Source organism: Lemur catta, chromosome 13 (genome assembly GCF_020740605.2).
Source record: "Lemur catta isolate mLemCat1 chromosome 13, mLemCat1.pri, whole genome shotgun sequence".
Lineage (NCBI taxonomy): Eukaryota > Metazoa > Chordata > Mammalia > Primates > Lemuridae > Lemur > Lemur catta.
In genome coordinates, this window is record NC_059140.1 from 19,827,049 (window position 1) to 19,841,150 (window position 14,102).

The 14,102-nt window shown below is 42.1% G+C and overlaps 1 protein-coding gene across 1 annotated transcript; it reads left to right on the forward strand.

The window, feature by feature from the left end:
- Window positions 1-1,397: 1,397 nt before the first annotated feature.
- METTL21C (methyltransferase 21C, AARS1 lysine) lies at window positions 1,398-9,275 on the forward strand. The gene is made up of 4 exons (XM_045566906.1): window positions 1,398-1,533; window positions 4,613-4,764; window positions 7,873-7,990; window positions 8,857-9,275. Exons 1-4 carry the CDS (start codon window positions 1,404-1,406, stop codon window positions 9,249-9,251), a joined length of 795 nt encoding a protein of 264 aa, XP_045422862.1. The 5' UTR covers window positions 1,398-1,403; the 3' UTR covers window positions 9,252-9,275.
- Window positions 9,276-14,102: the final 4,827 nt, after the last annotated feature.

The window sequence follows — 14,102 nt, forward strand, 5'->3', positions numbered from 1 at the left end:
CAGACACCGCAGGGGGTGCTCTTTCTGGTGCTGTCTTTGTTCACGGAGGGCGATCCTCAGCAGAATGGCTGGATTCAGTGTTGGGTGTAGGTGAGCCGGTTAGTAACGCACGGCTGGTGTGTCCAGTTGCCATCCTCGGTTGGCTGAAACAATGTGATGGGGCAACTTGTGTGGAGAGTAAACCCAAGAGGGTAAAAGCACAGAGGAGGAAAATCATTTACTTTTTATAAAAAAGGAAACAAAAAACAAAGACCGGAAGATGTCACTATGATAGAATGGATTTATGACAAGCTAAATATTACGAGTCATTTCACAGCAAACAGGGCAAGGAAAACCAAAGTGGCACCAAGGCAACTCAGGCTGTGTCCTGTCTGGTGGGCAAGATTGGAGACTCTGCAGCTGGACGTCCCAGCTTTCATTCTTGGCTCCATCCCTAGCCAGCTGCATCTGGTCTTGGGCTGGTTTTTGAATCTCTCTGTGCCTGAATGTCTGTCATCTGCTTCATTGGGTTGTTGTGAGGATTCAGTGACTCCACTTAAAGGACTAGAGCCGTGCTCAGTGCCAGTGTGGCAAGTCCTCCAGCGGGGTCAGGCGTTATTGTTTTGATGCTACTCAATGATCCCAATAGCCAGGTCTCTAGTTCTGAATCAGGTATAATTTTTGTCCTCCTTTAATAACCCCTTTTTTGCTCTTCTGTTTCTCACCGCAGCCCTATGAGGTAGGCAGATATTATTATTCCCTTTCTGCTGATGAGGAAATGGGCACTGAGGGGATTAAGTGAGTTGCCAAGTGTTAGAGAAGGAGCCAAATCAGGCTCCTGGCCCAGCCCCAGCGCTTTCTACTATCTTGCAATGGAGCTTCAGATGAAAGGAGGGCAGCCTCGTGTTTGCTCCAAATCCCAGCTTCTCATCCGTGACGTCATTAACCCCATAATCCACAAGTTCCCCCAATGGTATGCAATCTGGGCAGGTTTTTGTTATTAATATTCAGTTCCAAAGGTTATTAGAAATACATGTGAGACTCCCAGAACTTAGTGATGTGCTACAATACTTGGGAGGTGGGGGTGGCGAGGATGGCAAGGAATAAATTTGCAAAATAACAACAACTTGCCATAGCCTCCTGAGCAACATGGTGCCTGTTCTCAGGCTACCATTGCTGTTTCTGCATTTCTTCATGCAGATGCGTTTGGGAATGTTTAATGGTCTCCCTGGACCGTGCTCTGCAAAACCAGGATGGCAGCTCCTTGGGTGGCTGCTTTGCTCACCCAGGGAACAGAGCTGAAAAGCAGGCGTTCTTTTGGCTTGGATAAGCTATACCTTTGGAGCCCTCCAGGAATGTCAGACTTGACTTGGGCCGAGTGACTCCGGTCTTGTCCAGTTCTTTCCTCCCAGCAGGCTCCGGTTATGGACGTGTGTCTGAGCTCCGTGCAGCAGCCCGGGTGCGTGGGGGGAGAACCGAGCTCCCCAGCTGGCTGGTTGGAGGCTGAGAAGGAGGGGGCTCTCCAGAAAGATGGCGCCGGGGGACCCCCGGGAGGTAAAGCCTTTCTCATCACCTCAACAGTTTTCCTCAGTTGCTTTCCTGGTGGTGACATTTTCAAGTAAACTTCAGTGACAGGAATTTCCATTTTCTTTTAACTCTAAATTTTTACTGTAATGAAACTTAGTAGAAAAATGCCTTTATGTGATCACAAACATAGCACTAAAAGTAATCTCTGTTTTTTCATTTACTTATCAAAGTCCACAAATTTGTTTTATCTTATGTATAAATCTAAAATAGCTATATTTTTGTAACAAGAACTTTTTAAAAAGCCTAGATTCATTTCTGTTTTTCACCAAAATGCATTCCTGGCAGCTTCGTCATACAGTGGATCCTTGTAAATCAAAGCATATTTTCCCATTAGGATAATTTAGCAGTTTAGGGTTGCATTTCTGGGCATGGATTCAGTAGTAAATAAACAACAGACATTAACAAATGAAGTCATAAAAGCCAAGATACAGCATTTAAAATGTTTACAATCACTTAAAGTTGTAAAAATATATCGCGATTCTATCAGGATGTTATTTGATTGAATTGTTTACATAAAAATGCAACTCTCCTTTACTTCTAAAGTCTGATCTCTCTAAAATCTGTTCTCTCCAAAACCATTGGCCAGCACAAATAGAATAAATGAAAATATTTAAAGTGCAATACACATCCATCTCTCTGTCTTTGTAGAACTTCAAAGAGTCTGTGAGAGAACAGTCGTACGTCCACATTGCTCACAGTGTCGACTGGGGAAGTGTAACTGTCAAGCTTAATATTTGTCAGTTATTTACTCGTGAAAGGATGAGCCATTGAAATCAGTCCACCAACTTTTCCTACAGTCTTGGGATAAAAATAAGTCCCCACGCAGTGATATGTGGGAGCATGGGCAGAAGGCACACTCCAGGTGATGGCGGGTAGGAGGGGGTGCAGGCCGGGCCGGCATGTCCCCGACGCTCTGAGCCACCCGCCCGGTGGTGTGCTGGAGGTGGCATGTATCGGTGCCTGAATTTTGAATGTTAAACATGGCCATTATTAAAATGTAAGCTATATAATCTTATGATTAAATAGGTTATATTAAAGACAAAGGTATATTAAAAAGCTAAGGTAATAAGTACTCAAAACTGATTATTTTACATTTTACTGCTATCTATGCTCTTGAGGTGATTTTTGTCTATTGTGCCCATGTGCTACTGCACATCTGCTCCCAGGGATGCCATGCTGGTGGGAGTACTTGCACCGGGCAATTGTCAAACCCTCCAAATCAGCGTTCTTCCCGGATCCTCGCCCCGCAGACTGGTTGTTGAACATTCAGCAGCATACCAGTGTCTACTCCTCTGCCTTTTTCAGTCTCCCAACCTGAGTTCAAAGTCAGCCTCTCAGCTCTAAAGTAGAAGCTAGGGCTTCTTGGGTCACACGTCAATACTGGGTTCGTGGTGTTAGATGTCAGTGGCCTCCTGTCATAAGGGGCAGGCGAAGGCTACAGGTGTCCCTCCCTCCCCTCCCACGTAACAGTAACGGGCAGTCTCAGGACTGAATTGGCTACTGTTTATTGGCAGGTTCTTGTGAGTTCGGTGAAGTCTCAGGTCTCTGGAAGATCACCCCGTTTTGGTCAGGGCAGAGAATTCACCTTTAAGTGGCGAACACACTAAATCAGAACTGTGGCCAAAAGCAACACCTGAAGAGCTAAGGGCGTCCATCATGCTAACTTACAAATGACTCGCTTCACTCACACTGTGGTCAAGGGCCATTTCCTAGTGTGCTGCGTGCTGATACTTTCGTCACACACAACAAAAGTGAATTTCTAGAAAAACAAAATGAAAATATACAGACATAAAATGTAAGCCCCATTTTTGGGTAATTAGATTCAACTGACATTGTCAAATTATTGTAAATATTTCTAAGTGCTTACTCCAAATTTCTGTACTTACTGTGAACCCGTTACACAGGGCCTGTAGACCAGCAGCACAGAACTGCTCTAGCGTGTATTGAAATCAGCGATACTTGAAACAGCTTGTAGGGCCTGCCCCTGCCCCTGCCCCTGCCCCTGCGGGTGCACTGCTGAGTAGATTTCTTCCAAGGGCCACTTCCCTTTGCCTGTATTCACTTTCCCTTCCCATGCCCCTCCTCTTGCACCCTGAGAGCATTTTTTCTGAGTAGAGCACTTCAAATGTTGACTTGCTCCTTCCAGTTTTTTCCCAAAGCCCACATTCCAGCCCCAGTTAAACATTTTCCAGTCATATCCCAGGCAACAAAGGCAGATTTCATGCAAATAAAACTGACCTTCCCAGACTCTGCAGTGTTAATTCTTTCCCACTGCTGGTGCCAACACCTTTTCCTCTGCTCCTGACGGCCACTAATATGTGTTCGAGCAGCATCCTCCTTCCTGACACTTACTCACCACTCTTTTTATCCTTAAACACTCTGGAAACCTGCAATGATTTGTGATTCCATGATGTCAGCCCAATCAGGTGTTCTGTACCTCTCATTTTATATGATATTTTAGAGCTGCTAGAGTGGGTCGTGGGTTTAGAGGAGTATTTAAAGCAGTAGTAACTTAATAGCCAGAGCTCATCTGACAGCCCCCCACCCCCTCCCCCCACAGGGCTGTAGAGCTGGCTGGGCTTTGGGTGGCCTGGACCTTTTGAGGAGCAGTTGTAGGAAGGATTTAAGGAACATGCCCCAGCCAACACGTGGGAATGTTACATCACTTCAAGACCTAAAAATAGCCAGGTCCATGTTTACCTAGTTCCTCCTTATCCAGATAGCTCATTTGTGCCGGTGTGCTGAAGCTAGCTTCTTCCCATCAGCAAAACATAGGTGGATCAACACCTCTTCCGTCTTCTCCTAAATAAAGGAAAGACCCGGGGCATACTTGGGCATGTTGTTGTCTTATTAAAAGGTCACATCTGAATTTCATGTCCCTGTCATCCCATATAATTCAGTTTTGTGCTAATTTGCAGGCATTGTCATTGATAGACTCACCCCTCTGTTTGTGGGACAGCCTATTCTCATCTCACCAATTGTACCAAGTGTGTATTTGCACTGGATGAACAAATCATGAAACCTATTTTATTTTTCTGCTTCACAGGTTCTAACAAGATAGAGCCAACTCTTCATAGCCTCCAGAAATTTGTTCCTACAGATTATGCCAGCTACACTCAGGAGTATTATCGGTTTGCAGGCAAGAAGATAGTCATTCAAGAATCCATAGAGAGTTATGGAGCAGTGGTGTGGCCAGGGGTGAGAGAACTGTTATATTTGTGATGTCAGGATTTCTGGAAATAATTTCGTACGTCTGTGTTGCCTTGGATAATTTGTCAAGTGCTTGAACATTGTGTGCTTCTCAAATTGAAGTTCAATTGCCCGGCCCCCTGAGGCGTGGTAGAATCAGCAAAAAATAGTACTTGCCCCAGAACCATTGGTTTTGCTTTAAGCTATGTTTCTTGAAAAATTATTTTTATATTACATAAACTTGACTATATCAGGAAGTAGGATGCAAAATCCATATGAATTGTTAAGCAAAAACCCCAGGTAAATTAGAGTTTAGTTGCAGTAGGCACCTTTGGGCCACACCCACTGACCTTCGGCCATTCATACCACTACAGGGTGGATATTTTAGCAGAAACGTTTAGGAAGCATTACTTCATCTCATGTTAGCCCTGCAATACCCCTGGAAGAATGGCATTCAAAGGGGGGACATATTCTGGGTTTAGAGCCAGAAACCCTGCCATTTCCATGCAGTGGGGTCAGCAATGTTCACTTCACCTCCATTTGCCTTCACTTCCATATTTAAAACGTGGGGTGTTGGTGATGTCTAGTGCCTGCCACGGTGGACGGAATTGTGAGAATTGAATTCGGGTTGTGAGAACTAAATGAAGTGCTACACATAAGTTCATATTAGCTGTAGTCATTGATGTTGTATCATTTCCACCTTATAGCTGAGGAAATGGGGGCTGGGACGGTTCACTGGTTTGTGAAAGCCACTCTGCTGGGGGCTCGTGCAGCGCCGGCTGGCACCTGTGCTCTTTCCACTGCAGAGGCTGTCAGTGCGTAGAAAGGCTCCAGATCAGAACTCCCTGATGGTTGGCAGGTGTGTGAATCATACTGCGATTCTGGTAAAATGCAGATTTCGACTCAAGAGATCTGGGGGTGGAGGGTGGCTGTGACCGCTTTTCTTGCAAGCTCCCAGGTGATGTGCATCTGCTGGTCCAGGGACCCGCGTCGAGCAGTCACGCTCAGAGGGGCCATGGGGCTCCCTCAGGAGGTCTAGGGGGTGGTGGCAAGTCAGGGGGAGGGGGAGCCAGAGGGCTCAAGGCTCTTAGGGCTCCCCACTTCCAAACAAGGAGGCTGTATACTTAGTCCTTATGCATAGAAATATGATTTCCTTCAAACAAAGGCTTTTCTTTGCCTTAACACAAGTTTGAAAGCCACCAAATGACTCCACAGCTTCCCATTATAATACTTTTGGCAAATAAACAACTATGGCAGTGCTATAGCCGCATAGCAGTAGAGTGAGAGATTAGAAATGGGAAAAAGAGTATTGGTCCACTTGACTGTTTCACCCTCAACAAGGCGTCAGTCAGCCTTTCACGCACCCAGCACTGGCCTCTCTTGAAACCTGTTTCCTGAAAGCTGCAGGAGGGTACACAAAGTGGGAAGACACCCTTTTCTCGTGTGGCTTGAAGTGCAACTCTGTGAAAAGATCACTTCAGAGTTCTCCGCCAGGACTGAGGGGCCTATCTTGCAATGTCAAAAGACACGGCTGTTCCTGGGAGAGCTCTGTCTCTATGTGACACACGGCTCGAGCCAGCCCTCCCAGGACAGGGCTCGGAACGGGGAGGCCGACAGCCATCTCCAGGAAGTCCCTCGACGCTTGTCCACTGCACACCTGTCCTCTGGATCACTCTAGGTGACCCTCTGTCCCTAATATGGAATAACCCCTTACAGCAAATACTTACCGTCTCTCCTTAAGAACTCCTTTCTGCAAAACTTTCTTCCAGTTCTGGAGCTCCTTGCAATGTGCTGCCAGTTCACCTGCCGCCCGGCCTGCAGCACCTCTCGTGCTAGGATGCCGGGCTCACTTCTCCCAGGCCCCAGGAAGTTGGTCTGACTCCTCAGTGGCTCCATTGCCCCCCATCCCTGCAACCAGTATATGCCTCCTTTATGCCGCTAACCTCCCAGGGACACGATTTATAACTGGTTTACGTGTCCCTCAGCCCCACCACTGAGTCCCTGGACAGTGGACGTGACTGTCACATTCACCTTTGCACGTGCCTGTTCAATATGAACAGATGAGGATGGAATGGAGTGACTTATGGGGTCAGGTCCTGGCCACCCCCACTCCAACATGGGCCCAAAATAGAAAGTGGAGCCTGGAGGAAGATGAGGGCATATCTTTAGCCAGGGCTAAGCCTATAAGCAAATTATAGAGCTCATTAAAAAAAACAAAAAACAAAAAACAAAAAATGCTCAGTGTTCACATTCCCAACTCTAGGCTATTTATACTCAAATTTAAGCCACTTTCTCATGCATAACTCTTCCTAACCTCTCTACTCCAAGGCACGGCTGGCTGGGCCTCACCGGCATAAATGTAAACACCTCATGAATCAGTGCAGATCGAATACCCTTTACTCTTTGGAGAAAGGTTAGGGGAAGGCAGAGGGACAGAATGAATAAAGAAGGAAAGGGACATTTGATTTCCTGTATAGAAGTCTGTATAGAAGATTTATTCACACATAGAACATTTAAAAAAAGTTTCCTTGCCACGACTGCTCAGTGTGGTCTATGGTCCAGCAGACTGCGTCACTTGGGGCTTGTTTAGAAATGCAGGCTGTTAAGCCCCACCCCAGACCTACTGAATGAGGATGCGTGTCTTTAACAAAATAAAATAACTGCCTAGTTGTCCAATACAGCAGGTAAATTCCTAACCAACCTGAATTTTGAAAGAGGAGTCAGAAGAGAGTGTTCAAGTTTACACAACATTCTTAAAGCAAGCTGGACACCCAACGTGATTAAACCAGCAGAAGGTGCTGTTTTTCAGCCTGATTTTTAAGAGCTGAGCTGATTTGCTGATCTTCCTCTTCTTTGGAGATTGGTCAAATCTGATGAAGGCAATAAAACAAATCTGTTTCTCCAGTTCCTTAGATGCAATTTATTATAATTTTTATATTCCAGAGGTCTAAATATGGCATTGAATGTATATAAATACATTCAATAAACTCAATCATGAATAAGCTGTAAATATTTAATCACATGTATTTTAGTATTTAACTGGAGGTGGCAGAAGGGGTCACGGCTGGTTTCCAATGTTCCAATGCCCAGGTGAAGACTGTAATAAATGTTTTTTAGGCTACAGCTTTGTGTCACTATTTGGAGGAACATACAGATGAACTGAATCTCCAAGATGCTAAAATACTTGAAATTGGCGCCGGACCAGGCCTTGTTTCCATCGTGGCCAGTATTTTAGGTTTGTTTGTTTATTCCTGACCTTGTTTCAAAAGACCTTTCCTGTGACATGATAGCAAGTGCTTCCTGTATGACAGGCCATGGTGTAGGCTCTTGGCCATGACTTCACTCAGTGAATGTCCCCACAATGTCATGCAGCAGCGATTACTACTGTTATGCACGGAGATAAAATAACTGAGTCTTAGAGAGGTTCATGAACTTCTCCAGTCCACCCAGTTTCCACGTAAAGGAAGTGAGCATCTAGAAGCCCGACTCTGAATCCCATCCCTGTTGATGGTCACTACCCAGGTGGGGTGAGCTGGGGTTCTCTTGACATCTGGTGGGTGGAGACCGGTGGGGGGGGGGGGGGCTACTAATCATCTCACAGCACACAGGACTGGACCACCCGCAAGAAAGAACTATCCAGCCCAAATTACACCAAATATGTCCAGCCTACATGCCAACAGGGCCCGGGTTGAGACATCTAGTACTATTAAATATTTCTGGCCGGGCAAGGTGGCTCATGCCTATCTGTAATTCTAGCACTCTTGGAGACCGAGGCGGGAGGATTACTTGAGCTCAGGAGTTTGAGACCAGCATGAGCAAGAGTGAGTTCCGGTCTTTACTAAAAATAGAAAAAATTAGCCTGGAGTAGTGGCACGTGCTTGTAGTTCCAGCCACTCAAGAGGCTGAGGCAGGAGGATCGCTTGAGCCTAGGAGTTTGAGGTTGCTGTGAGCTAGGCTGACACCACTGCACTCTAGTCTGGACAACAGAATGAGACTGTCTCAATCAATCAATATTTCTTGTGTTCCTCCCTGAGTATATGCATGCTATGGCTGCCCAAATGTTTCCAGGTAATTATTACAATTTTTCTCTTTTTCTCTTAGGAGCTCAAGTCACAGCAACGGATCTGCCTGATGTCTTAGGAAACCTTCAATATAATCTTTTAAAAAACACACTGAAATGTACAGCACACCTGCCTGAAGTGAAAGAACTGGTATGGGGGGAAAACCTGGAACAAAACTTCCCCAAGTCAACTTTTTATTATGATTATGTTCTGGCCTCGGATGTAGTCTACCACCATTACTTCCTGGACAAGCTGCTCACCACCATGGTGTACTTTTCCCAGCCAGGGACTGTGCTGCTTTGGGCAAACAAGTTCAGATTCAGCACAGATTATGAATTTTTGGATAAATTCAATCAAGTTTTTGATACGACACTCTTGGCTGAATATCCAGAGTCATCTATCAAACTTTTTAAGGGGATACTAAAATGGGACTAAATCAAACAAAATGCCGTTCAAAACACTAGTGTGTCTTTTGAGCTGTTAGAAACTGCATTAGCAATTAATGATTTCTTTTATAAGAATGAGGCAGTGGTGCATAAGAAATGCCTATACCTAGAACAAATGTAACTTAGTGCAGATATTTTCTAAAATAAGATTATCTGGCTAATCTAAATATCTACAAGTGATAATGTGAAAACACAAAAGTAGCTTTGTTGACATCCAAAAGTCTCAATTACGGTCAATGAATTTTACATGAATAAATTAATAAACAAGTGGATTTCCTCCTTGTTACTTCTGTTGCAGAACACAGTTTTAAACTTGTCAATAGTTTTGTCACATGATTTTTGAAACTGGGCTCGACAGGGTCACTATAGCTTAGTTTGAAGAATCCACTTACATAGATTTTTAACTGTAGCAAAAAGAGAGGATATTCAGTGACAGAAAATAGTTAATAGGCTTAACACTGATTAAAAGTGAGAAAACTGCTGGATGAAAAACATGCATGCTGTTCTACGGACTTCTTAAGAGAGTTTACAAATACTCTCCCTCTGTGTCAATCACCTGTGATAATGTGATAAGTTCAAGTTAAATTTCTGCACTGCCTGCTTTTCTCACAATAAATACTTTACACTTTGCAGGCCACATACTGTTTTTGCAAAATATTCTTTGGGGTTTTTGTGTGTGTGTGTGGTTTTGTTTTTTTGCTTTTACAGCCATCTATAAAAAGGTAAGAACCATTCTTAGCCCACAAAAACAGGCCCTGGATTAGATGTGGCCTGCAGGTCAGATTGTCAGCCCCTGGAACCACAGGCAATCTACAGTAAAATTACTGGAATTCATAAGAGTTTAGCAAGGTTGCCAAATGTCAATATCCAAAACTCAATTTTATTTATAAATTCTAACTACAAATAATTAGAATATGAAATTTATATAAAGATACCACTTAATTATAGCAATATCAAATACTTAGGAATAAATGTAACAAAAGATGTATAAAACTTCTACACAAATTTATAGCATTATTGAGACAAATTAAAGATAACCTAAGTAAATGGGGAGGCATGCCAAGTTCATGCAATGGAAGACACCGTAAAGATGTCAATTTTCTCCAAATTGATCAGTACCTTATGTGAAGTCATAGTCAAAAACCCCAATATGAATTCTTGTGGAATTTGTCAAGCTAGTTCTAAAATCCTATGAAAATGAAAAGGCTAATAAGAGTCAAGACACTCCTGAAGAACCAAGTAGGAAGATGTGCTTTACAAGTACTTTAAAGATGTAGTAATTGAGATAGCAATTAGTATTAGTTGCTGATACTAATATATATTGGTATCTATTTTTTTTTTTTAAGACAGAATCTTGCTCTGTCACCAGGGCTAGAGTGCAGTCGCGTCACCATAGCTCACAGCAATCTCCTGGGCTTAGGCGATCCTTCTGCCTCAGCCTCCCAAGTAGCTGGGACTACAGGCACTTGCAACGATGCCCGGCTAATTTTTTCTGTTTTTAGTTGCCCACCTAATTTTTCTTCCATTTTTAGTAGAGATGAGGTCTCGCTCTTGCTCAGGCTGGTCTTGAACTCCTGAGCTCAAGGCCTCGGGTATTTCTTAATACATGTACATACATACTGATATTTTTTTAAGTAAACTTTAAAGTCCTCTGCAAAAAATTAGTAATAAGTATCTAAGTTTAAGGGCCAAATGAATATTCTAGACATAATTGGAAAGATTTAATTGCATCTATTTTCTCCTTTATTGATACTGTCTATTAAGAACACGAGTAAGGTATTTGGTGATGAATGTTTCTAAATACTTTCAATTCCTCTGGATGGTGATTAAAATTTCTTCTTTTAAAATAAGTGAAAGTGTATCAATCAACTAACAGCAAGGCCTATGTGACAAAAACCTATTTCCAAGGTTTTAAGACTAAATTTAAACAAAATAAAAAGAGGAAATTATGACGTGTTCCCTAACCTCACCAGAAAAAAAAAAAGTTGACTAAAGCAGTAGCCTTAATTTCCTTCTCTTAAGCAAAGGGAAGGAAAATAAACACGCCATTTGCTACGTTCTCCCTTAGGATACAGAACTTACAAAATCAGGCCCCCAAATGTGGAAGAAAAGTAGGAAAAGATAGGATGTCTTTTATATCCAGATAATGTGTGGCAAGCACAGGATGTTCACCTGGTGATTCCTCATTATTTGACCCAGTTTTACTTGCTGCTGCTTCTCTCTCATGTGAAAAAGGGTGGGAAAGATAAGTCAATCTGGAAATCCTTGGTTTGTCAGTATGAAGCTCTGTAATCAAGTCAGTCGATTTCAGCATAAAAATAGAGACATATAGTAATGGAATAGAAGAGAGTACCAAAATGGACCCACATATATGTGGTCAATTGATTTTTGGCAAAGGTAATTCAATGGGAAAGTATGGTCTTTTAAACCAGTGGTGCTAGAACAATTACCCACGTACACACAGAGAACTCTGAACCTTCTCTCATACCATACACAAAAATTAAATTGAAATTGATCATGGACCTAAATACAAGAGTTAAAGTTATAAAAACTACAAAACTACTAGAAAAAGGATAAAATCTGTGTTACCTTGGGTTAGACCAAGATATCTTAGATATGACACCAAGTATAAATCATCAATGGAAAAAATGTTGAGAAAATATTTGCAAAATACATAGCTGAAAAAGGGCTTGTATACAAAATATATAAAGAACTTTCACAACTCAGTAAGACAGACATCCATCTGAAAAAATTGGCAAAAAAATTGAAATAGAAATTTTACCAAAGAAGATACACAAATGTCTAACAAGCTCATTATTTATTAGGGAAATGCAAATTAAAATCATGAGATACACAACCAGTAAAATGGCCAAAGTTAAAAAAGTGACAATATCAAGTGTTGATGAGGATGTGCAAAACCTACAACACTCACACACTGCTCGTGGGAATGTAAAATGGTACAGTCACTTTGGAAAACAGTTTGCTAGTTTCTTACTATGTTAAAAAGAAACATATCACATGACTCAGCCATTTCAGTCCTACATACCTACCCAAGATAAATTTAAAATATATGCCCCCACAAAAGACTTGTAAACAAATGTTCACAGCAGCATTATTTATATAGCCTCAAATATAAACAATCCAAATATTATAAACTGGTAAATGGACAAAATCACACAATGCAGTTTTTACTCAGAAGTAAAAAGGAATGAATGGATATACTCAACATGGGTGAAACTCAAGAACATTATGCTTAGTGAAAGAAGGCATAAAAGATATATCGTATGATTCCATTTATATGAAATTTCTGGAAAAGTCAAAACTTTAGAGATGGAAAGCAGATCACTGGTTGTCTGGGGCGAGCAGTGAGAATGGAGATTGACTACACATGGGCAGAAGGGAACTCTTTCAGACGAATGGAATTGTTGTAAAACTAGATTGGGCTGATGGTTGCACTAGAGACGTTAGACCGTACACTTAAAATGCTTAAATTTTATAGTATGTAAATTACACCTCAATAAAGTTAAAAAATCCCCCCCATGGTTTTTCCCAAATATAACACAAATTCTCTCTCAAATCCTCTACTTTTCATGTATACAGCACACCGGGAACTACCAAGAAAATTTTAGCAATGGGACGCTGCCTCCTAAGTCTCTTCTTAGACTTACAAATGCATTTCTTTCACAGTCCCAGGGCAAAGGGATATGATCATACACTTATTTTGTAAATGCACAGAATTCTGCCCTTTTAGAAAAGTTGGACTGATTGCAGTTATAAGAATCTTTTTCTTCCAATTTTTTAATTAAAGAAAAATTTAATTATGTGAAAAGTAGAGAAATTATACTTTAAATATGTGCAGTTTATTGTACAGCAACTAGAGCTCAATAATCTGCTAAATAAGTAGATGAGTATTGTGAACCCCTCCATCCTCTCATGAATTTTCAACTCACAAAAAATTTTGCATCACCTAAACCTCCTGGGAGAGGCCCAAGAACCTTTCATGTTAGAGCAGCACTAACATCTCCTTTTTCTAGATTCTAGGAATTTATTGTTTCCTTTTTTCAATTTATTACCCATTACTACCAATGCAGTTTTCTCCTCTTAGTTTACTGTGTTTGGACTCAAAGTTCAGAATTTCTTTCTTATTCCTCAAAAAAAATTCTTTCCATTCAAGAGACTTTTTTCCCCCCTTTTGTTGGGGGAGGGAAAGGATCCTATCCATCTGCCTACACAGGCTTCGCTGAGTTAAAGCCTGCAGGGAAAGACAAGACACATATATTCTTAATGCTGGGGTGTTGGGAATACAGAAAATGAAACATTGCTGAGGAGAAGCCTTGGTTAAATAATTTTTGAGTTGTAACAGACACATTGAATCCAACACCATAATTTTCTAGATGGGATCCATGGGGGTCAAGTGATTTGGCTTGTCAGTGCCTGAACCAGGACTAGACAGCTAAGACCCAGGATAGGGTTTCCAGCCTATGGACATGCCACCAAAGCTAGGATGGAGTGAGAAGGGGTTTGAGGTTTGTGGTACCTAAGAAAAGGACAAGCCTGGGCTCTTCTGGTGTAAAGAGAAGTTATACTAGGAAGCAGGTCAATATTAGTAAGGAGTGAGAAATCCCATGAGACGGCAAAACTACCAGTAACAACCAGGAACTACCTTTTATCATTGGAAAGGGGCCACAGAACCAATATTGACCACCTTCTGTTTACCTAGCTCTTTCAGTTGTCTTCGGTGGGTGTGTGCAAACATTGGCCACTATGACCGAAACAGGAAAACTGTCACCTGACTTTTTAAAGCACCATCTTACCGCCTGAATTATTTTTAATCACATAG

Bases quoted from the DNA above. Each gene is read 5' to 3' on its own strand.
- METTL21C (XM_045566906.1), top strand. From the start codon at position 1,404: ATGGACGTGTGTCTGAGCTCCGTGCAGCAGCCCGGGTGCGTGGGGGGA. The intron at 1,534-4,612 runs GTAAAGCCTTTC...TCTGCTTCACAG, and splicing joins CGCCGGGGGACCCCCGGGAG to GTTCTAACAAGATAGAGCCA. The intron at 4,765-7,872 runs GTGAGAGAACTG...AATGTTTTTTAG, and splicing joins GAGCAGTGGTGTGGCCAGGG to GCTACAGCTTTGTGTCACTA.